General features: G+C 41.3%; 1 protein-coding gene across 1 annotated transcript in view; it reads left to right on the plus strand.

Moving 5' to 3' along the window:
- Nucleotides 1-4402: 4402 nt before the first annotated feature.
- The window catches only part of AGBL4 (AGBL carboxypeptidase 4), a 1393122-nt gene continuing 1371338 nt past the window's right edge, over nt 4403-26186 (plus strand). The window contains exon 1 of the mRNA XM_073357770.1: nt 4403-4656. Within this exon, the coding sequence (XP_073213871.1) occupies nt 4626-4656 (31 nt within the window). The 5' untranslated portion in view covers nt 4403-4625. The remainder of the gene's footprint in view (nt 4657-26186) is intronic.

The following is a 26186-nucleotide window of genomic DNA, read 5'->3' on the forward strand; positions in this document are numbered from 1 at the left end:
ATAGACTAACATGGCTACCACTCTGAAACCTGTCACCTGAACATAAACTCCCAGTGCAGTGCTGTGGCCACAAGGGCTAATGCAATCCCTGGATGTTTTTTTAAACAGGGGAATCTCAAGTAGAAATAGATTATTTTACCTCTGTGTTTGGCATGGGGAAATTGCTACTAGAATATTGTGTCCAGTTCTGATGTCAACATTTCAGAAACGATATTGATAAATTGGAGAGGGTCAAGGGGAGAATGATTCAAGGACTGGAAAACATGCTTTCTAGTGACAGACTCAAGAAGCTTAATCTGTTTAGTTTAACGAAGTCTATAAACCCCTACATGGGGAACAAAAATTTGATGATGGGCTCTTTAATCTAACAGACAAAGGTATAAAAAATCCAGCGGCTGGAAGTTGAAGCTTGACAAACTCAGACTGGAAATAATATGTAAATTTTTAACATTGAGGGTAATTAACCATTGGAACAATTTACCAAGGGCTGTGGTGGATTCTCCCTCACTAGATATTTTTAAATCAAGACTGATATTTTTCTAAAAGACATGCACTAATTCTAACAGGCATTAGTTCAGGGAAATCCTATGGTGTGCTTTATGCAGTAGGTCAGACTAGATGATCAGTAGTCCTGTCTGGCCTCAGAATCTATGGCAAACAACTTTTGAAACATACTCTTCAGGTCTTTTTAGTACATTGCAAAGGAGCACGAAAAATGTAATGAGCCCATATTTGTCCTTTCCAAATGACCTTTAAAATACAGGTTTCAGAGTAGCAGCCGTGTTAGTCTGTATTCGCAAAAAGAAAAGGAGGACTTGTGGCACCTTAGAGACTAACCAATTTATTAGAGCATAAGCTTTCGTGAGCTACAGCTCACTTCCTCAGATGCATATCGTGGAAACTGCAGCAGGCTTTATATATACACAGAGAATATGAAACAATACCTATTCCCACCCCACTGTCCTGCTGGTAATAGCTTATCTAAAGTGATTTCCAGCACAAATCCAGGTTTTCTCACCCTCCACCCCCCCACACAAATTCACTCTCCTGCTGGTGATAGCCCATCCAAAGTGACAACTCTTTACACAATGTGCATGACAATCAAGCTGGGCTATTTCCTGCATAAATCCAGGTTCTCACACTGGATTTGTGCTGGAAATCACTTTAGATAAGCTATTACCAGCAGGACAGTGGGGTGGGAATAGGTATTGTTTCATATTCTCTGTGTATATATAAAGCCTGCTGCAGTTTCCACGATATGCATCTGAGGAAGTGAGCTGTAGCTCACGAAAGCTTATGCTCTAATAAATTGGTTAGTCTCTAAGGTGCCACAAGTCCTCCTTTTCTTTAAAATACAGCGAGACAAAGTGGGTGAGGGAATCTTTTATTGGACCAATTTCTATTGGTGAAAGAGAGAAGCTTTTGAGTTAGAGAGAGCTTCTTCAGATATGGGAAAGGTAAGGTACTCAGAGGCCATGTCTACACTTACAAGCTTACAGCAGCACAGCTGTTCTGATACAGCTGTGCCACTGTAACAGAGCTCGTGTAGCCGCATTATGTCAATGGGAGACAGCTCTCCTGTCTACATAATAAAACCAGCTCCACGAGTGGCGATAGCTATGTCGGCGAGAGAGCATTTCCCACCGACATAGCGCTGTGCACGAGTGCTTATGTCAGCAAAACTTATGTCGCTCAGGGGGATGGTTTTTTTCCCCACACGCCTGAGCAACAAAGGTTTTGCCGACATAAGTGCTAGTGTAAACCTGGCCTCTGTGTCACAGTTAAATACAAAGTGAAACAGATTGTTTAACATAAGTAGTTAACACATGTTCAGAAACCATTCAAGATGAAGTGACACCACTGTAGTCACAGGACAAAAAAAGGGGGGGGGGGAGAATTAGTGGGTTACAGATTAAGACCATGGTTTTTAGTGTCAAGCAAAGTTATGAGTTTAAGCTTGTCTTTTGAAGTTGTTATACAAGTTTCCTTTGAGGACAAAGGACTGAGAGGTCAGATATGGAGCAACAGTTTTGTGAAAACTGTTTGCTCACAGTTGATGTGTTGGGTTTTTTTTTTAAATTATTTTCGGTGTGAGTTCATTTGAGAGCATAATGATTGTCTTGTCTCACCCACATAGTAGATATTGGGGCATTTAGTGCACTGGATATGGTACCACATTGTGATAGGCATATGTAGGACCCAGGGATCTTGAACTTGAAGTAAAGAGAGAACAAATGAAGAGATGAGTGATGTGATCAGAGCCACAAGTGAGGAAGATAATCTTTGTGCAGCTTTAGGACAAACAGAGGAGGACTATTTGTGCATATCAGGGAGCCCAGACAGAACGACGTTGCAGTAGCCCAAGCAGGAGATGATCAGGGTGTGGATAAGTGTTTTAACTGTTGAGACAGAAAGGGTCAGATTTTTGGAGTGTCATACAGCAAAACATGAGAAGACCTGGTAACAACCTGGATGAATAAGGAGAAAAAGAGAGGAAATCAGAGAGGACCTCAAGGTTGCAAATTGGAGGGGCTAGGAGAATGGAGAAATTTTAGGGAAAAAAAATGTGTTTGTCCATGTTCAACTTGAGTTGCTGGTGGGTCATACAGGAAAGTATGTCAGATACAATTTGACATGTAGATTGGGTAGAGGAAGCCAAGACTGGTGCAGAAAATTAGACATGAGAATCATTGGCATAGGGATGTAGCTGAATTTGTGGAAGAAGGAAGTCATCTAAGGGTGAGGTGTTCAGGAAGAAGAGGATGGGACAATAGACAGAGAAACCTAAGAGTCACAGAGAGAAAAGGAGGGTGCTGGAGGAGGAACCACCAAAACACATGCTGAAACAGTAATTGGAGCAATATAAAGAGAACCAAGAGAGGGCAGGGTCACAAAACCCAAGGGGAAGGATAGCATGATGGAGGAGGGAATGGCTGACAGTATTAAAAATCAAGTGATCATTGGTGAGGATGGTTTCATTGGACCATAGAGAACACACACCAGATTGGAAGGAATCCATAAGAGGAGTTAGTGAGAAGAAGTCAAAACAATGTTCATAAAAGCACTTGCAGGAAGACATCCTTTAGCCTACCTACAGTTTCAGGCTTGCAGCATTTTAAGGCTCGCTTACTAAATCTAAGGAGGCAGGGACAGCCACACTCTCACAAGTTCTACCTCCTGTGCTTGCAATATGTTAACTGCCATATGGTCAGTCTCACCTGTAAGGTCTTGAGGGGTATTTGTGTGTGTGTGTGTGTGTGTGTGGGGAATCCACAAATAAGCCTCCCTTCTCAGGCTTACTTGCTTGCTTGAGACACACATTGTCAGTCTGCACTTGCTGTACCTTATGGGGAACACAGACATAACAAGCACCTCCTCAGTGAGGGCTTCATCATTGTAATTTGTCACAGATTAAGTTTCAGCTGCTGGGGTTGAGAGGGCACATGCACACACAAGCCCTCCTGCCTTGAAAGGACATCACTGTGACTACCAGATGATCAGACGTACCTGCTGGGTTTGGGGCACATTCAGGGCACACACATGAAACAAGCACCTCCCCTCTGCTCAGAAAGTGCCTCACTATGGAATGCTACAGGAGTCAGGCTCTCTTAGGTCAGGGTAGAGATCTGGAAGGTGAGGGGCCACGCGCGCGCGAACCCCACCCCCCTTTCCTTAGGGCTGCACCACTGTAATTGCTACACAGTCAAAATCACATGGTGAGTGGCAAGGAGGAACACACACACACACATATATATATAATCAGCCCCTCCTCCCCTGAGGCTGCCTCCCTGTAATTGCCACATAGACTCACCTGCTGGTGTGTGTGGGGGAAACACAGCTACTAAATCCTGCCTTCCCTGGGGCTGCATAATTGTAATTATGTGTTGGGAGAAGGAAGGGTGGGGGGCGGACACATATAATGAGCCCTGGCCTCTTCCCCAATAGGCTGTATCATTGTAATTAACTTATGCTCAGACAGGGGCATAGGGAAGGTGGGAGGGAGCACCTGCACACAAACATGAACCCCTCCTGCCCTAGAGCCGCATCACCGCAATTGCTGCATGGCCAGTTTTTCACCTGCTGCACCGGGGTACAGGTGGGTGCCTGGGCAAACACCCACCAGATGCTCTCCCCGCCCTGGGGCTGCAGCATTGTAATTGCCAGACTCACCTGCTGGGGGCGCATGGGAGGCAAATGCAAACACACTAAATAACCCGCCCCCCCCCCGCTCTTCTGGGGCTGTAGCACTGTAATTGTCAGACCCATCTGTGCGGGGCGCGCGCGCGCGCACACACACACACACACACACACACACGTGTGCAATGAGAGCCCGCGAGGCTGCATCTCTGTGACCTAGTGAGACTCAGCGGCTGAGCCTGGCCGGGGGCTGCCAACACCGGCCCAGCGCCCCTGCCGTTAGCCGCCGGCCCCTCACCCGCGGGCCCAGCGTGCGCGCGAGCTCCCGCCCTTGCCTCCTGCTCAGACCCAGCCGCCGGGACGTTGCTGACCCCGTGGCCAGGGAGGGGGGAGGAGTGAGGGACTCCCCTGGCTGTGACGTGTGTTGCTATGGTGACGCCCGAGCAGCGTCTCACTCAGTGTGGAGCGGCCGGGGGACGACAACAAACATGGCGGAGCGGAGCAAGACGGCGGAGCCGGGTCAGTGCCAGCCGCAGTCTCGGGGGGGAAGGAGAGAGGCAGAGACTCCTTACATGGGGTTAAGGGAGCGGGGCCTTTGCGTGGGGGGGGGGAAGAGGGGAGACGTCTCTTCAGGTAGGGGTCAGGGGAGGGTGCCCCTCTCTCGGGGTGCGGGAAGGACCCCTCTTGACTTCGGGATGGGGGGCCCTTTGCCCAGGGAATGGGAGAGGCCCCGTTCAGAGGGGGAAGCACCTTTGCACAGGCAATGCAGGGGGTGGGCCCCTTCACACAGGGGGTTCTGGGGAAAGGCCTCTTCACCCAGGGCATACAGGGGGGAGGCCACTTCATACAGGGGTTTTGGGGAAAGGCCCCGTCACACAGGAAATGCAGGGGGAGACCCCTTAACACAGAGGGTTTGGGGGAGAGGCTCCTTCCCACATGGGGATGGAGGGAAAAGCACCTTCACGCAGGGAATGTGGGGGGGAGACCCCTTCACATAGGAGAGTGCGGGGTGGGGGAGATTCCTCCCCCATTGCCCATGCAAAGGGGTGACCCTTCTCTCGAGGGGGGACTAAAAGTCCCCTTCCCATAGGTGATGAGGGTAGATGGAGCATCTTCCTTTCACAGGTGACAAGGTGGTAGTGAGGAGAGTCCCCTTCACGCAGCATCGATGTGCATATGTATGGGAGGAGGTTTCTCCTTTATGGAGGCGGTGGTGCGGAGAACCTCACTCAGAAAGCAAATGAGAGAGAGTATTTCCTTCAACCAGGGGACAAGGTGGTGGTGGAATAGTGTGCTTTCTACAGAAGGTAGGGGGAGCATCCCCTTCACACAGGGGACAATGATCTACTTGATCCAACATTTGTTGGTTTCTTAATAAATTATATTTTTAATGGAGACATGGGACTGGGATTTAAAACCATATCACATGCTGGAGACTTGGGGTTGTTCAGCAGTTGACCCCTTTCCCAATGCCATTAAGACCAAAGTGCCTTGAGTTTGCTGAGTTACAGTATACTGAACACTTTATACTGATGTAACACCGGTTACTTGGTGTGAAGGTCTTTTGGACAAGATCCTAAACAACTGGATTCTGTTCACTCTGCATGGATGCTAATGATTCCACCGTTATGCTTATTGAATGAACAGAGATCTGTGGATGAAACTGAGGTCCTGTCTTTCCTCATGGACATTAAAGATCCCATGCAGTTTTTGTTTCTAGGTGTAGGGGTCTTTCAAGTGTTATGAGATAGGACTGCTGCCCTTTCCACTGTGTGTGAAAATAAAAGCCTCCGAGACACTTTATGGAGAGTAAGGGCATTAACCTTGTTGAGGATAAAACCAGGGTAATATCACTCTTTGCAGATACTAAACATCCTATGGCACTTCTCATAAATTTCCCTGATGCCTTTGGCCAAAATTTCCCTTATCCCACAGCACTGTGTTGCATATTGTGCATCTGCTACCCATTTCCACCTTAGAAGTGGCTGCATTTTTAGCAGAGCTGAATATAGGTAGGGAAGTGATTTTGGTCCCTTTGTTATGAAAAGTGGAATATGTGTAAAATGTTGATTTGCTCTGAAAGCCAGTGTTATGTAGTGCCTCATTTATACTTTACTTTGCCCTTGCAGCATATTGCTTTTCTTCCTCACATCTGAAAGCACAAATTGAGCCTCACACCCTTTTTGTGAAGTAACTATTGTTATCCTCATTTTACAGATTTGGAAACTGAGGCAAAGGGCTCTTAAGCCCCTTTTCCAAGGATCTCAGGAACATACAAATTGCCATTCATGACAATCATGACATTGGGCCAGCTAATTCATTATGCTGTCTTTTACAGTAGCCAGTATCCGATGCTTCAGAGAAAAGTGACAAAAGCACCACAGTGGACAGTTATGGAACAACCTTTCTTAAAGGCAAATTTCTTCCTAAATCCTATCATTTAGTGGTTGGCTTATGCCCTAAAGCATGAGAGTTTATACCTATTTTAAAAATATATCCTAACTAATATAAATGTGAATCTTCTCATTTGGCTAGATAAGTATCTAGTCCTTTTTTGGATCCTGCTAAGCTCTTGGCCTCAATGATATCTTGTGTCAAGCAGTTCTACAGATTAGTCACACAGACAAAAGTATTTCCTTTTATTAGTTTTAAATTTTTGCCTTTTAATTTCATTAGGTATCCTCTTGTTCTTTTATTATGAGATAAGTCAGTTTATTTTTTTATACCATTGTTATTTTTTATATCTATATCATGTTCCCTCATATTAATCTCTCTAAGTGAAATTGTCTCAATAGTTTCATTCACTATTGACACAGAAATCTTTTCATGTCTCTAATAATTTTTGTTGCAGATTTCTGAACCCCTTTTATATTTCTTCCTTTTTCTGAGATGTGACCATAACTGAACATAGTATTTCAGAAGAGAGTGTCCCATCCCATCAATTTATATTATGATGTTATATTCAATATTATTTCTTATCCCATTTTTTACATATCCTAAGACTTTGTTTGCTTTCTTAACCACAGTTGCACGTTGAGCAGAGGTTTTCACTTAGGTGTGCACAGTGACACTCAGCTCTTTTTCCTGAGTAGTTAAAGTTAATTTACAACATGGTAAACACTCATTCTTGCCTTACATTTGTGGACATTGAATTTAATCTGCTATCACCCTGCCTAGTCTCCCAGCTTTGTTAGGTCCTCTTGAAGTCCTTCAGTCTTCTCTAATCTTAACTAACTGAAATAATTTCATGTCATCTGCAGATTTTGCCACATCACTGTCTACCTCTTTTTTTAGATCATTAGCAAAGTAAAAAGCACTACCAAAGTTCTATTACAGGACCTTGAGGAATCCCAGTGCTAAACTTTACCATGTTGAAAATTGACCATTTATTCCTCTTCTTAGTTTTCTCTCTCTTAGCTTTTTTCTAAATCTTGACAAAACTAACACAGAAATGCTTAGTTTCCTTAACAGCCTCTTCTGGAGGACTTTATCAATGTTTTTTTGAAAGTCCAAATAAGTTATATCAACCAGCAGAATCTGGAATAGAATCTTGTATACTAATGAAGTGAACTGCTCAAATAAATTTGTTAGCCTCTAAGGTGCCACAAGTACCTTTTCTTTTTGCGAATACAGACTAACACGGCTGCTACTCTGAAAACTAAAATTACTGCATCTCCTGTTTAGACATTTTTCAGTCCGTTAAACATTGATAACAAGGGGTACAATTTTCAGTATTGCCAATGTCCAATTTTCAATAGTAATTTACTCTACCTAGGCCAGATTTTCAAAGCTATTTAGGCATCCAAAGAGCCTCTTGGGATTTTAAAAAGCACCTAAGCATGTTAGGCACCTAACTGCTTTGATTTCAACAGGAGTTAGGTTCCTAACGTGCTCGGTCACTTAAGATAAAATTTTCAAAAGTGCCTAAGTCCAAATACGTCAGGTTTTGAAAATGTCCTTCATTTCTTTCCTTCGCCTTTAAGATTATTAAGGTGTTTCATTCAATTCCTTCTAGTAATGTATTGGTGGGGAGAGCTAGGGATTTCACCCCTGTCCTGTTTCATAGCTTTGAATATTCAATATGTTCCACTCCTAGAGAACGCTCTTTTCCTTTTCATCTACTTTGTATTACCTTTTTTACGTATAGACCTTCATGTGGCTTTCCACTGATAGCAGTTCTCAGAATTTCACAAATAAGTCATTGCTATTTCCTCCTTACATGTCAAGGTTCCTCCCCCACTCTGAACTCTAGGGTACAGATGTGGGGACCTGCATGAAAAACCTCCTAAGCTTATCTTTACCAGCTTAGGTCAAAACTTCCCCAAGGTACAAAATATTCCACCCGTTGTCCTTGGACTGGCCGCTACCACCACCAAACTAATACTGGTTACTGGGGAAGAGCTGTTTGGACGCGTCCTTCCCCCCAAATACTTCCCAAAACCTTGCACCCCACTTCCTGGACAAGGTTTGGTAAAAAGCCTCACCAATTTGCCTAGGTGACTACAGACCCAGACCCTTGGATCTTAAGAACAATGAACAATCCTCCCAACACTTGCACCCCCCCTTTCCTGGGAAATGTTGGATAAAAAGCCTCACCAATTTGCATAGGTGACCACAGACCCAAACCCTTGGATCTGAGAACAATGAAAAAGCATTCAGTTTTTTTACAAGAAGACTTTTAATAAAAAATAGAAGTAAATAGAAATAAAGAAACCCCCCCTGTAAAATCAGGATGGTAGATATCTTACAGGGTAATTAGATTCAAAAACATAGAGAACCCCTCTAGGCAAAACCTTAAGTTACAAAAAAGATGCACAGACAGAAATAGTTATTCTATTCAGCACAATTCTTTTCTCAGCCATTTAAAGAAATCATAATCTAACACATACCTAGCTAGATTACTTACTAAAAGTTCTAAGACTCCATTCCTGGTCTATCCCCGGCAGAAAACCAGCATATAGACAGACACACAGACCCTTTGTTTCTCTCCCTCCTCCCAGCTTTTGAAAGTATCTTGTCTCCTCATTGGTCATTTTGGTCAGGTGCCAGCGAGGTTACCTTTAGCTTCTTAACCCTTTACAGGTGAGAGGAGCTTTCCCCTGGCCAGGAGGGATTTCCAAGGGGTTTACCCTTCCCTTTATATTTATGACATTACACAAATGTGATTTTTTTCTAGGTGATTTTTAAGGAAAAGTCAAAGTTTAAATTACTCCTACATCTTACAGGGTTCTAAATTAACTGTCCCTACTCAAGAAAGACAGCACAATAGAGACCTCTGATCAATGTGCAGCTACAGTCAAAGAAAGCTAACAAAGTGTAGATTGCCTAAGGAATGGGAGGCTGAATAAGACACAGAATACTACAATGTATTTATGTATATCAGTGTTCAGCTTCATCTGGAATAGTGCGTACAGTCTGGTCATCCCATCTCAGAAATGGATATTGGAGAACTAACAAGGATTCAGAGAAGAGGGACAAGAATGAACAAGGCAAAGGAAAAGCTCTCATATGAAGAGAGAGTGAAAAGACTGGGACTGTTTATTTTAGCAAGGAGACAAATTAAGATTTGATAAAAGTATATAAAATAATTAAGGGTGTAAACAAGGTAGTTGGAGAACTTCTGTTCTCCCTGTCTCATAATACAAATGGATGTTCAATAAAATTAAATGTGGGAAATTCAAAATAGATAAAAAGAAATACTTTTTCACACAAGTAATTAAACTGTGGAACTCATTGCCACATAAAGTTGTGGAGGCCAAGAACTTAACATGATTCAAAAGAGGACTGGATATTGATATGAATATCAAGAATATCCAGAGTTATAATTAATTATAACAAAAAACTTAACAGATATTAAACATCATTGGTCAAGTCTTAAACCAATCTTTACCTATTAAAGATCAGATTGAGACCTACTGTGCGGGGCAGATTATCACACATCTGCCTACTGTGGTTTATTCATCTTCCTTTGAAGCCTCTGGTATTGGCCTCTGTCAAAGATAAAATTGTGGACTAGGTGGACATCTGGTCTGATTCTGTGTAGCAATTCCTATGTTCTTATGTTTGATTAAAGTGTGTCTGTAGTCTGAAAAGTGATTGTAAAAATGGCATCTCAATAGATCTGTTTCTTGTGTATTTTCAGACTAATGTACTGATTTTAGCAACAAAATTTAGATTTTATTGCTTTGAACTTTTGTGAATCCTGCAGACCAAAACAGAGCTCTGGGAGAGGAAGGTAGATTCTATTCTTTGTTGTATTTCATCAACAGAATTGTGACTAAATTTCATTCAGTTAGACCTGTGCAATCCCAACTGAAGGTTGTAAAGTTCCATGGTGTTATCAAAAACATAATTTGAAGACAGTGGGGTTGAAAAGGTGAAATTGTAGTCATAATTTGGTTTGCAGCATCTTTATTATAGTATTGGTGATAATCCATGAGAAGGAAGAAATTCAGCTCGACTCTCATAGCCTAAATGGAGTTTGCAGGCCTGATAGAAAATAAACCAACAATGCATCTTTTAATGTGCAAATTGAGCACATTTGTTGTGGAAATTATTGAGAGACAACAAATACTGAACTACATTATGACCTTTTTTCTAGTCTACTTTCATAGCGGAGCCACACTTAAAGGACGTGGAAAGTATGTTATTACCTGCAGTTTTCCTTTATACAACAAAACAGAAGAAAACTATTTTTTTAACATCACATGCAACTGTTTACATTTGTAAGCTTATTTGCAACATCACATATGTGACCCTCTGACTTTCCTATATTTATTGCCTAAAACATAAAATTGACTTGAAATTCTCCCTTTCTTTGCTCTCATATCAATACCCCTGATTGTTTCTCCCAATTGTAAATTAGCAGCTGAAGGAGTGGGGAAAAAGTGGTGATACTTTTCCACTGATAGGTTTCAGAGTAACAGCCGTGTTAGTCTGTATTCGCAAAAAGAAAAGGAGTACTTGTGGCACCTTAGAGACTAACCAATTTATTTGAGCATAAGCTTTTGTGGGCTACAGCTCACTTCATCGGATGCATCCGATGAAGTGAGCTGTAGCCCACGAAAGCTTATGCTCAAATAAATTGGTTAGTCTCTAAGGTGCCACAAGTACTCCTTTTCTTTTTCCACTGATGTGGCAAATCCTTCTCTTCATCCCTTTTTCATTCCCTTTTTCATCTTTCTTTCTCTTTCATTTCTGTTATCTATTAACATTACTTTCTCTTTCAGCTGTTTTCTCTTTAATTTCCCTTTTATATGTGTCTCCCCCATTCCTTTTTCTGTTAGTGCTTATCCCTTTTTTGGCCACACCCTTTGTGGAGAGCTTTGCAGAAGTATTTGACTAGGGTTATTCACTTTCCTTTTGCATCAAGCTGCTATAGTTTCTCTAGGACTAATTTCTGCTTGCAGCTGGCTCTGAGCTTCATGTACTGAGTCCTAGTCAGTTTCCCTCTGCAAGTTCTTAGTGCCAATTTTTATAAAGTATTCACAAATATTGCATGCTTCCATATTTGGGTGCCAGCCATGAGACCTACAAGTCTCAAGCAGGGGAATCTCAAATCTCAAGCAGGGGAATCTCAAATCTCAACCAAATTTAGAGGCAGTTTAGTTAATCTTCACATATGGAGTCTACTGCAAAATGAAAGTGATTAGGACTAGTTAGTTTCCTTTCAGAGCTACTCAGTTTGACTTCCTGCTTTTCTGCTAAGCTCACTTTGAGGTCTAATACCTTTTTAAAGGACAATGGATAGAAGAAGATGCCCAACTTGGTTGAACGTTCTTTCACACTGAGGTTCAAGTTATCTCTCCAATTCTGTAGCAAAGAGACAACCTTACTAACATATCTAGAAAATATTTAGGGATAGGTGGGTCAGACCACCAAATCCCTTTAATTAAACCACATACAGATGCGGTTTTGAACCACTAACCTATCTTCTATTGGCATGTGGCATGCAGAAATACCTGAATGATCATCCTACTTTTCTGGTAAACAAAATAAAAATTCAGTGAATGAATTTGTAGAAATGGAATTAAAGCTGCACTAGTTACTCCATTCTTCCCAGGTTGTCCTCTTTCTTTCAGGAAGCTGTATTTTCCTCAGAAGGCTTATGGCTTTTTCCAAAGACCTGTGAGAGAGTAACTAGCTTGATCAAAGTATGCACGTTATCCTCCTAATCTTTTAAGAGTCTTTTGTCTGGAACAGTTGTATCTGAATCAGTATTGCTACTTCTAATATGTATTTGTTCCATATTTGTTAGTCATTTGGGGGTTATTAATATTGTGGCCTGCTGATGTTACATTTGGGCCACTGTCCTTTTAATCATAGTAAAAGGAAGGAAGTCAGGTACTCCCATGGCTGGAGAGAAAAAAATTACAGCTGAACCTTTTGGTCCAGCTTCCAACAATAAACGTTCTCCATTGAATGTGTGTATTTTCTTGACTACTTTATTGCAGTTTCAATTGTGTATATATAATATTCTTTATTTCCTGTCCTATACTGGTGTGTTGCACTACACTATGTCTCCTGTCTCCCTCTGCTTCTGTCCTCCTTCCCTCCAGCTCTTGTCCCTCTTTCTGTCCTTCATCACCTCTCAGAGCTCCTGCCCTTCCCCTGTTTGCACCCCCCTCCTTAATCCTGGTATTTGCTAACTTTGGAGTACTTGACTTTGCAACCTTAACATTCTTTTACCACAGTTTTTTTTTTAAATATAATTTTATTGTTTATATCACAGTAGAGTCTAGAGACCTCCATCAGAATTCAAGCTTTATTGTGCTTGTTGCTGTAGAAACACATAAAAAGATACATATTCCCCTCTTACAGTTGAGGGCACTGATCCTGCAAACATTTATGAAAATGCCTAACTTTAAGCATGACAAGGTGGCTAATATTTTATTAGACCAATTTCTGAGTGTGAGAGAGACAAGCTTTTGAGCTTACACAGAGCTCTTCTTCAGGTCTGGGAAACGTACTCAGTGTCACAGCTAAATACAAAGTGGAACAGATTGTTTAGCATAAGTAGTTAACACATATTTCAAGAGACTATTCAAGGTGAAGTGACCCATGAACACCCCTCCAGTCATAGGGCCATCATGAACAGGTTACCCATATATCCCACAAGAATTTGCTTCAGTACAGAAATAATACCCCCTCTGACCACATACCCTTATTTGTTATCTACCACCCGACAGTAGAACCCAGATGGGATATCATTAAACAATTACAGCCCATGCTTGATGGGGACTACGACCTGAAGGAAATCTTTCCTGAACCCCTCTTTATGATGCAATCCCACCAGTCAAGTCAGTGCTTGTTTCTTGTGCCCAGAGCTGGCACGCCACCATCTGTAGCTGCTCCGTAAATGCTGCCAACAACTTTGAATTGTTTCTTTCTGTGGCCCACAGCAGTCCCACTTCCAAGGAATCGTCATGTTCTCTGCAGCTCCTCTGGCAGCTCTGCATATATGGCAGGATCAGGTGCTGATGCTTGCAACGCTGATCACAGTAGTGCACAGCTGTGCAGGATTCATGCTTCTGATACAGATGGTAGACACCAAAGAGGAACATGTAGGTTTGTGGGAATTTTTTAAAATGGGCACGAAACATTATGGGATGCAGATGAAATTATGGGATGGAGAACACTGCATTATGGGACATTGAAATTGTATTCCTAGTCATCCCTGCACAGCTTGTTTGCCCCCATGAGGCACTGCAAAACCTTTCCAAAACACCCTGTGCTAGATGATGGCGAGTTGCACAGTGGGAGAGCTACCCACAGTGCACTGCTTTCTCTATTAATGCAAGCGCCGCCGACACAAAGAGAGTAATATGGACATGCAAAAGCAATTTAATTACTGTGCTGGTTGTATGCTAATGTAACTTAGGTTGTTATGCAGGGAACTGGACTAGAAGACCTCTTGAGTTCCCTTCCAATTCTACACTTCTGTAATTCTGTGACATAATTCTGTAGTGTAGTACTGGCCCCAGATCTGAAGAAGAGCTCTATGTAAGCTTGAAAGCTTGTCTCTGTCACCAACAGAAGCTGGTCCAATAAAAGATATTATCTCACCTACCTTGTCTCTAATATCCTGGGACCAACATGGCTATAACAACACTGCTTATAACTTGAAGTATGTGAGTAGTCCCATTAAGTTCAATGGGAATACTCACATGAGTAAAGTTACTCATATGCATATGTATTTGCATGATTGGACCCTATTCAAAAACAAGTGATATCTAAATGTGAAAGGAGAGAGATACCATCAAATACATTTTTATATACACAAACTATGTGTATTTTAATTTTTTCATTAATTTTTAACAAAATATTATTCTAAATCAAATATGTATCAACTGTCCCTATCTGCTCCTTCACCCTGGCATCATAAATTGGCTAATTTCTTTTAGATATTGTGGCAGATTTTGAGAAGGGATTTGAAGGAGGAGGTCTTACTTATTAAATGTGGTCTAACATTTATTATAAATTAAATAGTTTAACTATAATTATATAGTCCATATATTTTTATTTGCAATAACCAATAACATAAAATTACCATCTTATGAAATTAAATTTTAAATCTATATTTGAGATTCCTAACGTTACCATTTTTACTTGCAGTCAGTAATAGTGGTTTACAGTCACTTGAACTGTAGATCTCTCAGTACTTTTCCTCTGTGCACCTCTTCATTGATGTTCGTTTGATTTGTTTTCTGTATACTAATAACATTTCACTTGCATCTCAGACCCCTGTAAATACTATAACTTCAACTTGGCCACTTGCTTAGTTAAGATATTGCTGAATCTGTTTCCTGTTAGTAAGAAGTATTTTCTATACTTCAACCTGTTATTGCAGTGTTAATGCAAAAGTGTTAATAATATATACTAAAGCACTTTGATAAGATTTTATTTTCTTGGAACATAGAAAAATCTCAAACAGTTGTTTGTTGTTTAGCTCTTCTGTTCTGCAATCCTTTGAGATATTTGTGGGTAAAAATGAAAAAAAATCCGTCTTATGATATGGAGCAATATGCACTTTATTTAAATAATAAAGAGTGATGTCAGCTATATACATGTAAACTGGTCAAGTATCAAAGGGGGACAATGCATAGAGAAGCAATTTCTTTACACCTTCTAATTATTGCTTTGTCGAACAGGCAATTGTAGAGAACAGAAGTAGAGAAGCTATTCTCAGCTTAGTCTTAAGTAACTCACAGGAATGCTTCAAGAAGTAGCTAAAATTGAACCAGTAATTAATACTGTAATTAATTTCAACCTCCTTGCTAAACTTCAGAAATGATATTTTTTAAACGAAGAAACTAGTCAAAAAGACTCCAAACTCAAAAGTGAGAAAATTAACATTTTCAGACACAGCATGAAGTTTAGTTAAGCACACAGTAATTGAATCTTGGAAGGCATGCATGCCCCTAAACAAAAATGAAGTAGGAAGGCAAGGAAAATATAAATATAAAAACCACAGTATGGTTAAATGGTAAGGTTCAAGAAACAAAATAGAAAATCGAAATCTTGACCATGTGGCTATAGAAAGGGGCAGGTAACATCCAAGACGGGAATTTGAAGAGCAAGTAGCCACTGACATTCAGAGAATCATTTGAGTACATCAGAAACAGGAAAGCAACAAGAGAATGAGTGGGTCCACCAGACTACCTGGGATATAAGATGGCTAAGAACATTAAAGACACTATGCATGATTTCTTTGCATCAGTCGTCACCACAAGGGATGCTGGGAAAATACCTAATGCAGACCTACTTTTTTCAGGTAATAAAGTGGAGGAATTGCCACTCCAGGCTGTTAGGGAAACTACATAGTCATAGCCAGTGGGGAAAAATTGGGTCAGTTGCTGGTGGAGATTGTCAGTGCTGCTATTAGGTAAGACATAGGATGCCAGTGGCTTTTAAGAAAGCTGCTATGCATGCAGCTGTTGCTTAAGAAACCAACACTTGACACTGTTAGTTTGACTAACTATTATGCAATATCTAATCTTCCATTTGTATATCACATAGAGAAGACTATGGCAAAAAATCATGCACAGTACTTAAAAGTTTTAGATCTCCTTGATTATTGTCAAGTTGGGTACTGTCTTGTGTGTGGTATAGAACCAACACTGGTTACTCTGGCAAATGATCTATCTATTTAGTTGGTTACATGACTCATTACAGAGAGCACCACATAGTCACTAATGGACTTTAATCTCACAATACCATGTGAGGTAGGTAGTGATTACTCTCATTTTCCAGATGAGGAATTGAGGCACAGAGTAGATTTAAGTAATTTGCCCAAGACACATAGGAAGCCTGTGACTGAGCCAGAAATCAAACCAAAGTGTCTTGATTCCCATTCCACCAGACTATTCATCCTATCTACTGATTTCCTCTTGGAAACAGACAATGGATAAAAATCAGGTGTCCATGCTGATACTCTATGATCTATTAGCTGCTTTTAGTTCCATAGATTTGTTGTTGACTTAGCTGAAAACCCTAGTAGGAGTACACTGATTGCCCTTCAGAAGGTCCCAGAAAGTAGTTTAAGGAGGTTTGCTTTTCTGTCCCAAGGTTGTCTTAGGTGTGCTCTGCAGCATTCCACTTGTCCTTCTTGTTCAATGTGTATATGGAGCTATTAGGAGAGCTGGTAGCGAGGCATGGAATGTTGTATTTTCAGGATGCCGATGAGCACAGTCTTTCTATTTTTTCCCCCACTTGACTCAGCCAAGGCTGTCAAATATCTTACCCAATATTTGGTATGGATTGGGACAAGGATAGATGAGGGCCAGTAGGTTGGAAGTAAGCCTCGGCCTTTCAAGCAGGCTCAGGTAATCCTAGCTCCTTTTTGTTTTTTTCACATTCTCTTTGATGAACACTCCTTGATATGGACACCATAGCAAAATAAGGACAAATACATGCGTGAAATTAAGTGGCAGGCCGTAACTTTTATTAAATTTTTAACACAAGGGATGGGCACTACCTGTCCATCACCCATACTTTCCTATACCAGGCATTTAATTGGTTCCAGTGTGGGGGTTACAGGGTTCCTTACCATATAACCCATAACATGGGGTAGGCTTTCCTCAGCCTATCCCCCAGGACTCAGTTCTCTCTGTGTCTTATCACCCTTCTTCCCCACCCCCTGCAAGGGGCACAGCAGGTGCAGCAGAATGGGGACCTCAGCCTGTGAGGGTCACAAAGTCTGACCTTGGCCTGCAGAGGCCACAAAGTCTCATCCTATCACATGAGCCTAAGGCTCATGATTAAAATGCCAAGTCTTTTACGTCTGGGAACCGTTCATTTTATTCTCTTAACCACACTGGAAACCGTCTACAGGAGGTGCCAGGAACTAGCTTCGTTGCTTCGTCCCACCCAGCCACATTGCCTGGTATCACACAATTCCTATCCAATCCATTCCCTTACAGCCGGTAGCCATATGTCAGCCCCCTCATCTGACAAATATATGCCATCATGTCTGAAAACTTCCAGCTGATTGTAATGGGTGTCCCTATGCTGTATCACTGAATCCCCTATGTCCAGGAATATCTTGGTGACCTCTCTATTCACTTTCTTTCTAGCCTTGACAACACAGGCTGGATCTGTAGTTCTCTGCCAGACCTACTTTGTGAACCTTTCTGACCATCCTAGCCTCACCTCCGGCCATGATTATCTAATAAAGCTAATATTAAGTTAACTCTTAAGTTAACTCCTGTACAGTCCTTGAGCTCATTCTCCCCGAGGTGAATAACCAGAACGTGAGGTGGGTACGCATTGTTTGTCAACAAGTGCAGAAGTGGCATGAGCTGCTCCCAGTGCATGCCTCTTCTGCCGAACCACTGGATTCAAACCGGTTGATCCCTGATGCCCACCTGAGATCCAGCTGCTGTCCTGGCTGCCCTCTGGAGGATTCAGTGTCCTTTAGGGTGCCTGCAAATCCAGATATTGCATATTTTCCGTGTAGCTCCTGAAACCAAACAAGCACATTGGTTAGTTACGTTTTTTTTGTTCCCTGCCATCTTTTCTTTGGTGCAGACGTAAGTCTTGTAACACCTCCATTTCCAGCGCCTTATTGCCTTCACCGGCTATAGGCCAAACCCCCCTGGAGTCATTGACGTCACCGCCCTGCTCCTGAAAGAATGAGTATCCACATTTTTAAGGTCAAGACCACAGTAGCGCAAGGTTTTTCTCAGTATTCTGATGAATTGGTACCTTGTCAGGCAGCTGCCATCACCATGTATGAGCAGCAGTCCTGCCTGGAGGCCCTGGATTTTCAGCAAGGCTCTTATTGCCTTTACAGAGCACAAGCGTCCACCTGGATACCCCTTCAAAACCACACTTTCCATTGTGGTCTGTTTTCCAGTATCTTAAGTGGTACGCTGCTCCTGCAGATAGTTGTACGGCTGTTACATTTAACACATGCTGGGACCCGTCCGCAGCTGCCATAGGCACCATCTCACTCATTCTAAAAGTGCCAAAGAAGGCAACAACAAATGCTGCCTTAAATAAAATGGCCTCCTTCCTACAGTTGCAGACCCATGGCAGAGCCTGTACTAATTTTGTCAGGGTTTCCAGTGTTAGGGATAACCTGTCATCCCTCCAGCGCCTGCCTCTCATGGCCCACCCTTATAAGAGTTTCCATACTATAAAATGTACACGTGAGTCTGGGAAACCCACCAACCTACTTCAGTAGGACAGACCTGCTAGCTGGGAGAGATAGTGGAGGGAGCCCAATCACGGTGGGTCAAACATAACACACTCTTTTGCTTTTGTTACTTTTAATGAATAACTACCAACTATGGAAACTTCTCTGGTTTTACGTTTTATTTCCCGGTACAGTATGGCTGGGCATTTCTCAAGTGCCTCCTAAAATAGAGGCACACAAAATTAGTGACCACTTCTGAAAATGTGGGCTTTACTGAGTTATTGAAGGGCACACAGAAAGTCAGTCCCAGAAATGTGAATAGAAGAATCTAGGGACCACATTCATCACAATAGATTCATAGATATTAAGGTCAGAAGGGACCATTATGATCATCTAGTCTGACCTCCTGCACAATGCAGGCCACGGAATCTCACCCACCCACTCCTGCGATAAACCTCTTACCTATGTCTGAGCTACTGAAGTCCTCAAATCATGATGTAAAGACTTCAAGGAGCAGAGAATCCTCCAGCAAGTGACCCGTGCCCCATGCTACAGAAGAAGGCGAAAAACCTCCAGGGCCTCTTCCAATCTGCCCTGGAGAAAAATTCCTTCCCGACCCCAAATATGGCGATCAGCTGAACTCTGAGCATATGGGCAAGATTCACCAGCCAGATACCCAGGAAAGAATTCTCTATAGTAACTCAGATCCCACCCCATCTAACATCCCATCACAAGCCATTGGGCTTATTTACCATGAATATTTAAAGATCAATTAATTGCCAAAATCACGTTATCCCATCATACCATCTCCTCCATAAACTTATCAAGTTTAATCTTGAAGCCAGATAGGGCTTTTGCCCCCACTGCTTCCCTTGGAAAGCTATTCCAAAACTTCACTCCTCTGATGGTTAGAAACCTTCGTCTAATTTCAAGTCTAAACTTCCTGATGACCAGTTTATATCCATTAGTACTAATGTGGACACAAGAACAGAGCTTAAATAATTCCTCTCCCTCTCCGGTATTTATCCCTCTGATATATTTATAGAGAGCAATCATATCTCCCCTCAACCTTCTTTTGGTTAGGCTAAACAAGACAAGCTCTTTGAGTCTCCTTTCATAACACAGGTTTTCCATTCCTCAGATCATCCTAGTAGCCCTTCTCTGTACCTGTTCCAGTTTGAGTTCATCCTTCTTAAACATGGGAGACCAGAACTGTACACAGTATTCCAGGTGAGGTCTCACCAGTGCCTTGTATAACGGTACTAACACCTCCTTATCTCTACTAGAAATACCTCGCCTGATGCATCCCAAGACCGCATTAGCTTTTTTCACGGCCATATCACATCGCGGCTCATAGTCATCCTGTGATCAACCAATACTTCAAGGTCCTTCTCCTCCTCTGTTACTTCTAATTGATGCGTCCCCAGCTTATAACTAAAATTCTTGTTATTAATGCCTAAATGCATGACCTTACACTTCTCACTATTAAATTTCATCCTATTACTATTACTCCAGTTTACAAGGTCATCCAGATCTTCCTGTATGATATCCCAGTCTCTCTATAAATTGGCAATACCTCCCAGCTTTGTATCATCCGCAAACTTTATTAGCACACTCCCACTTTTTGTGCCGAGGTCAGTAATAAAAAGATTGGTCCCAAAACCGATCCCTGAGGAACTCCACTGGTAACCTCCCTCCAGCCTGACAGTTCACCTTTCATTATGACTTGCTGTAGTCTCCCTGTTAACCAATTCCTTATCCACCTTTCAATTTTCATACTGATCCCCATCTTTTCCAATTTAACTAATAATTCCCCATGTGGCACAGTATCAAACACCTTACTGAAATCTAGGTAAATTAGATCCACTGCGTTTCCTTTGTCTAAAAAATCTGTCACTTTCTCAAAGAAGGAGATCAGGTTGGTTTGGCATGATCTACCTTTTGTAAAACCATGTTGTATTTTGTCCCATTTACCATTGACCTCAATGTCCTTAACTACTTTTTCCTTCAAAATTTTTTCCAAGACCTTGTATACTACAGATGTCAAACTAACAGGCCTGTAGTTACCCGGATCACTTTTTTTTCCTTTCTTAAAAAATAGGAACTATGTTAGCAATTCTCCAATCATACGGTACAACCCCTGAGCTTACAGATTCATTAAAAATTCTTGCTAATGGGCTTGCAATTTCATATGCCAATTCCTTTAATATTCTTGGATGAAGATTATCTGGGCCCCCCGATTTAGTCCCATTAAGCTGTTTGAGTTTCGCTTCTACCTCAGATATGGTAATATCTACCTCCATATCCTCATTCCCATTTGTCATGCTACCATTATCCCTAAGATCAGAACTAAAGACTGAGGCAAAGTATTTGTTTAGATATTGGGCCATGCCTAGATTATCCTTTACCTCCACTCCATCCTCAGTGTTTAGTGGTCCCACTTCTTCTTTCTTTGTTTTCTTCTCATTTATATGGCTATCGAAACTTTTACTATTGGTTTAAATTCCCTTTGCAAGGTCCAACTCTACTTGACTTTTAGCCTGTCTCACTTTATCCCTACATGTTCTGACCTCAATAAGGTAGCCTTCCTTGCTGATCCCTCCCATCTTCCACTCCCTGTATGCTTTCTGCTTTTTCTTAATCACCTCTCTGAGATGCTTGCTTATCCAGCTTGGTCTACAACTCCTGCCTATGAATTTTTTCCCCTTTCTTGGGATGCAGGCTTCCGATAGCTTCTGCAGCTTTGACTTAAAGTAATCCCAGGCCTCCTCTGCCTTTAGATCCATAAATTCTTCAGTCCAATCCACTTCCCTAACTAATTTCCTTAATTTTTGAAAGTCAGCCCTTTTGAAATCAAAAACCCTAGTCACAGATTTATTGTTGTTTGTCCTTCTGTTCAGTTTGAACTGAATAAGCTCACTAGTTGTCATTTAAATATACTAAACGCTTTATTTGCAGTTATCTTGATGCAATGAAGGAAATCTCATTTAACATTTTTATAAAATGACTCAATTAGTCATAACGTTATTTGGTCAAAAGTTTTTATATCTACTGAACTATAAAAACTGTAGTAGTAATCTTGCATATTCAGGTAACCTGTTGAATTACATAATTCTTAAAGGATCAAAACCATTTGAATGACATAACATGCTTGCTTGTGGTTAGGCTTCTTGTGTCATTCAACACATGATAGTGCAGTGATATGCATATCACTTAAACAATAGTATAAACAAAGTGTGCAATTAAATCGGAATATCTGCATGTCCTAGGTGTATTGTAATCAGGGCTCTGGAGCTGTGCTCTGGCTCCACTCCAGCTCCAGGCAAAAACCTGCAGCTCCACTGCTCTGGAGCTGCTCCGCACTCCAGCTCCAGGCTCCACTCCAAAGCCCTGATTGTAACGGCAAAGCCAAAATGACTTTAGCCACTGGAGAAGTGCAGTGTTCTTATGATGATTTGCTCTTTGCATTGTATTTCAGTTAAAGAAGTTGTAATAAAATGTAGGTACTTTTTGGGAAAATGTCCTCCCACGTATGGAGATGTACTGAATAATCACAAATCCCTACATGGCCAATCACATTTTACTTTTTCAGCAGAACCATTGCTAGTCAATGGGCCAGATCTGCCTTATGTTTCTTAGTGTAAATCTGCAGTAACTCTGTCAATTTCATATATACTATATAAAACATGCAGTATTCTGCATTTAAAGTAAACACTTTATTAATTACCTATCAAAGAACTAGAACTTTTAAATTCAGCGTACCTTTTGTTTGGTTGATAGCTATGGTATCTCTCAAGGTTGAAAGAAGTAGCTGTTAGTTAGCATTTATGTAGATATTCACCTGCTATGAAAAACATGTCAAAAGTCAACTTTACAAAATGGCAAATATACAGAAACATTGTTTGCTGATTAGTATCTCTTAGAGTTTTAATGCAGGCAGAATATAGCATTTGTATATGTATTCTCTGCAAATGAGAACTGATGCAACTATTACAATGAAACTAAACATGACATGTACTATGGTGTGTACTCCTGGAATGTATTTTTCCACTTGAGTGAATATATTCCTAAACCGAAATCATTTTTAAAAATGAGAGCATGAACGTTATAGCATCATCAGGTCATTCGTAATGGATGAACTTATAATTTACACATTTTATACAGTTGTTTAATCTGTTTTTCATTTAAAAAAAAGCATTGCTACTACAGTAACTGCTACATCACATGGTATCTTTGATGGCTAAAAGTTACAAAGTTTTCAGATAAACAAGTTTTAAGTTAACATATTTTGCACGATCTTAATGATAATTTTAAACCATTTTTTTCCTCCAGTGATCAACATTCCAGTGAAGATGTTCGAAACTGTAGAATCCAGCAAAAGGAGCAAGGGATATTTTTTGTCCTTTTCCTCCTTCTGACTGAACTTCATCAAAGCACACCTTGCTTCCTTCCCTTTTTCAGGAGAAAAAAAAAATGTATACCTTCCATTTGAATAAATCAGATTAGGGAGGTTGGAATTTATATCTAAAAAGTGGGAATTGGTCAGCTGCATTTGTGGCTCACCCCAAAAGAAGAATTTAACAATGCATTACCCAAGGAATTTTATTAGAAAAATAAAAGGATCTGCTTTCTCATAACCTTTGTAGAAATGGTAATCTTTATAGAAAAATTATAAAGGAGCAAAGGATAATATTTTCCTCTTTGCCTGCACATCATACAACAAACTTTTTTGAAGTCATTCCAGTAGGCATTTTGTTATATTCTTCCTAAGTAGTCTAAAAGCCTTTGCAGAAATCAGAACTGCCATTATAATCTTTGCTAAAATTTTTGAAGAAAAAATTGGAAAATTCCCCTCACTTTCAGAAAGTTTGAGAATAACTTCTTACCACCAGTATCTAACCATTACAGCCATACCATTTAATCCTTTGGCTTCCCTAGAAAGATTATGAACAAGGGGGCCAATTGTTATCTGGTGTGATTTAAAAAGATATATATTTTTTGTGAAGTGGGAACTTGTTTCTTAGAAACTGAAATAAGAACACCTATTTACTTCATGTAGTCCAACCTTTATAGTTATCAGATACTAATGAATTTTTATAACTTTGAAAATGAACCACTAATTTGGAAGAAAGAACTCTCTACCTTGTTCCCACCGAACAAATAAACAAACCCCCACTGTATCCCATGACCAATTCCCTGAGCCAATTACTCCTTCTTACATGGTTGTTTTCTATACTAGATTTTAGAATGATAATTTTTACTATCACGGGCGGGGTGGGGGAGAAGGGAGGTCAGGAAAGTGCCTGCTGTTATGACTTCTCTTTGGTTCTGTTTAGTCTGTGCAGAAAATAAATGCTGAGAAGTATCAAATGCCTACAACTCCCATAGAAGTTTATGGGAGCTGCAGATGCTCAGTGCCTCTGTCCTAAAAGTAAAAAGGGTCACAGAAAGGATATGTTTCAGAGTAGCAGCTGCGTTAGTCTGTATCCGCAAAAAGAAAAGGAGTACTTGTGGCACCTTAGAGACTAACAAATTTATTAGAGCATAAGCTTTCGTGAGCTACAGCTCACTTCATCAGATGCATGCAGTGGAAAATACAGTGGGGAGATTTATATACACAGAGAACATGAAACAATGGGTGTTACCATACACACTGTAAGGAGAGTGATCAGGTAAGGTGAGCTATTAACAGCAGGAGAGCGGGGGGGAGGGGAACCTTTGGTAGTGATAATCAAGGTGGGCCATTTTCAGCAGTTGACAAGAACGTCTGAGGAACAGTGGGGGATGCGGGGGAAATAAACATGGGGAAATAGTTTTACCTTGTGTAATGACACATCCACTCCCAGTCTTTATTGAAGCCTAAGTTAATTGTATCCAGTTTGCAAATTAATTCCAATTCAGCAGTCTCTTGTTGGAGTCTGTTTTTGAAGTTTTTTTGTTGAAGAATTGCCACTTTTAGGTCTGTAATCGAGTGACCAAAGAGATTGAAGTGTTCCCCGACTGGTTTTTGAATGTTATAGTTCTTGACGTCTGATTTGTGTCCATTTATTCTTTTACGTAGAGACTGTCCAGTTTGGCCAATGTACATGGCAGAGGGGCATTGCTGGCACACATCACACTGGTGGATGTGCAGGTGAACGAGCCTCTGATAGTGTGGCTGATGTGATTAGGCTCTATGATGGTGTCCCCTGAATAGATATGTGGACACAGTTGGCAACGGGCTTTGTTGCAAGGATAGGTTCCTAGGTTAGTGGTTTTGTTGTGTGATGTGTGGTTGCTGTTGAGTATTTGCTTCAGGTTGGGGGGCTGTCTGTAAGCAAGGACTGGCCTGTCTCCCAAGATCTGTGAGAGTGATGGGTCGTCCTTCGTCCTTCAGGATAGGTTGTAGATCCTTGATGATGCGTTGGAGAGGTTTTAGTTGGGGGCTGAAGGTGATGGCTCATGGCGTTCTGGTATTTTCTTTGTTGGGCCTGTCCTGTAGTAGGTAACTTCTGGGTACTCTTCTGGCTCTGTCAATCTGTTTCTTCACTTCAGCAGATGGATATTGTAGTTGTAAGAACGCTTGATAGAGATCTTGTAGGTGTTTGTCTCTGTCTGAGGGGTTGGAGCAAATGTGGTTGTATCGTAGAGCTTGGCTGTAGACAATGGATCGTGTGGTGTGGTCTGGATGAAAGCTGGAGGCCTGTAGGTAGAATAGCGGTCAGTAGGTTTCCGGTATAGCGTTGTGTTTATGTGACCATTGTTTATTAGCACCGTAGTGTCCAGGAAGTGGATCTCTTGTGTGGACTGGTCCAGGCTGAGGTTGATGGTGGGATGGAAATTGTTGAAATCATGGTGGGCTTCTTTTCCGTGGGTCCTGATTATGAAGATCCATATCTATTCAGGGGACACCATCATAGGGCCTAATCATATCAGCCACACTATCAGAGGCTCGTTCACCTGCACATCTACCAATGTGATGTATGCCATCATGTGCCAGCAATGCCCCTCTGCCATGTACATTGGCCAGACTGGACAGTCTCTACGTAAAAGAATAAATGGACACAAATCAGACGTCAAGAATTATAACATTCAAAAACCAGTCGGAGAACACTTCAATCTCTTTGGTCACTTGATTACAGACCTAAAAATGGTAATTCTTCAACAAAAAAACTTCAAAAACAGACTCTAACGAGAGACTGCTGAATTGGAATTAATTTGCAAACTGGATACAATTAACTTAGGCTTCAATAAAGACTGGGAGTGGATGTGTCATTACACAAGATAAAACTATTTCCCCATGTTTATTTCCCCCACCCTCCCACTGTTCCTCAGACATTCTTGTCAACTGCTGAAAATGGCCCACCTTGATTATCACTACAAAAGGTTCTTCCTCTCCCCCACCCCGCCCGGTAATAGCTCACCTTACCTG

This window comes from Lepidochelys kempii, chromosome 8 (assembly GCF_965140285.1).
Source record: "Lepidochelys kempii isolate rLepKem1 chromosome 8, rLepKem1.hap1, whole genome shotgun sequence".
NCBI classification, from domain to species: Eukaryota; Metazoa; Chordata; order Testudines; family Cheloniidae; genus Lepidochelys; species Lepidochelys kempii.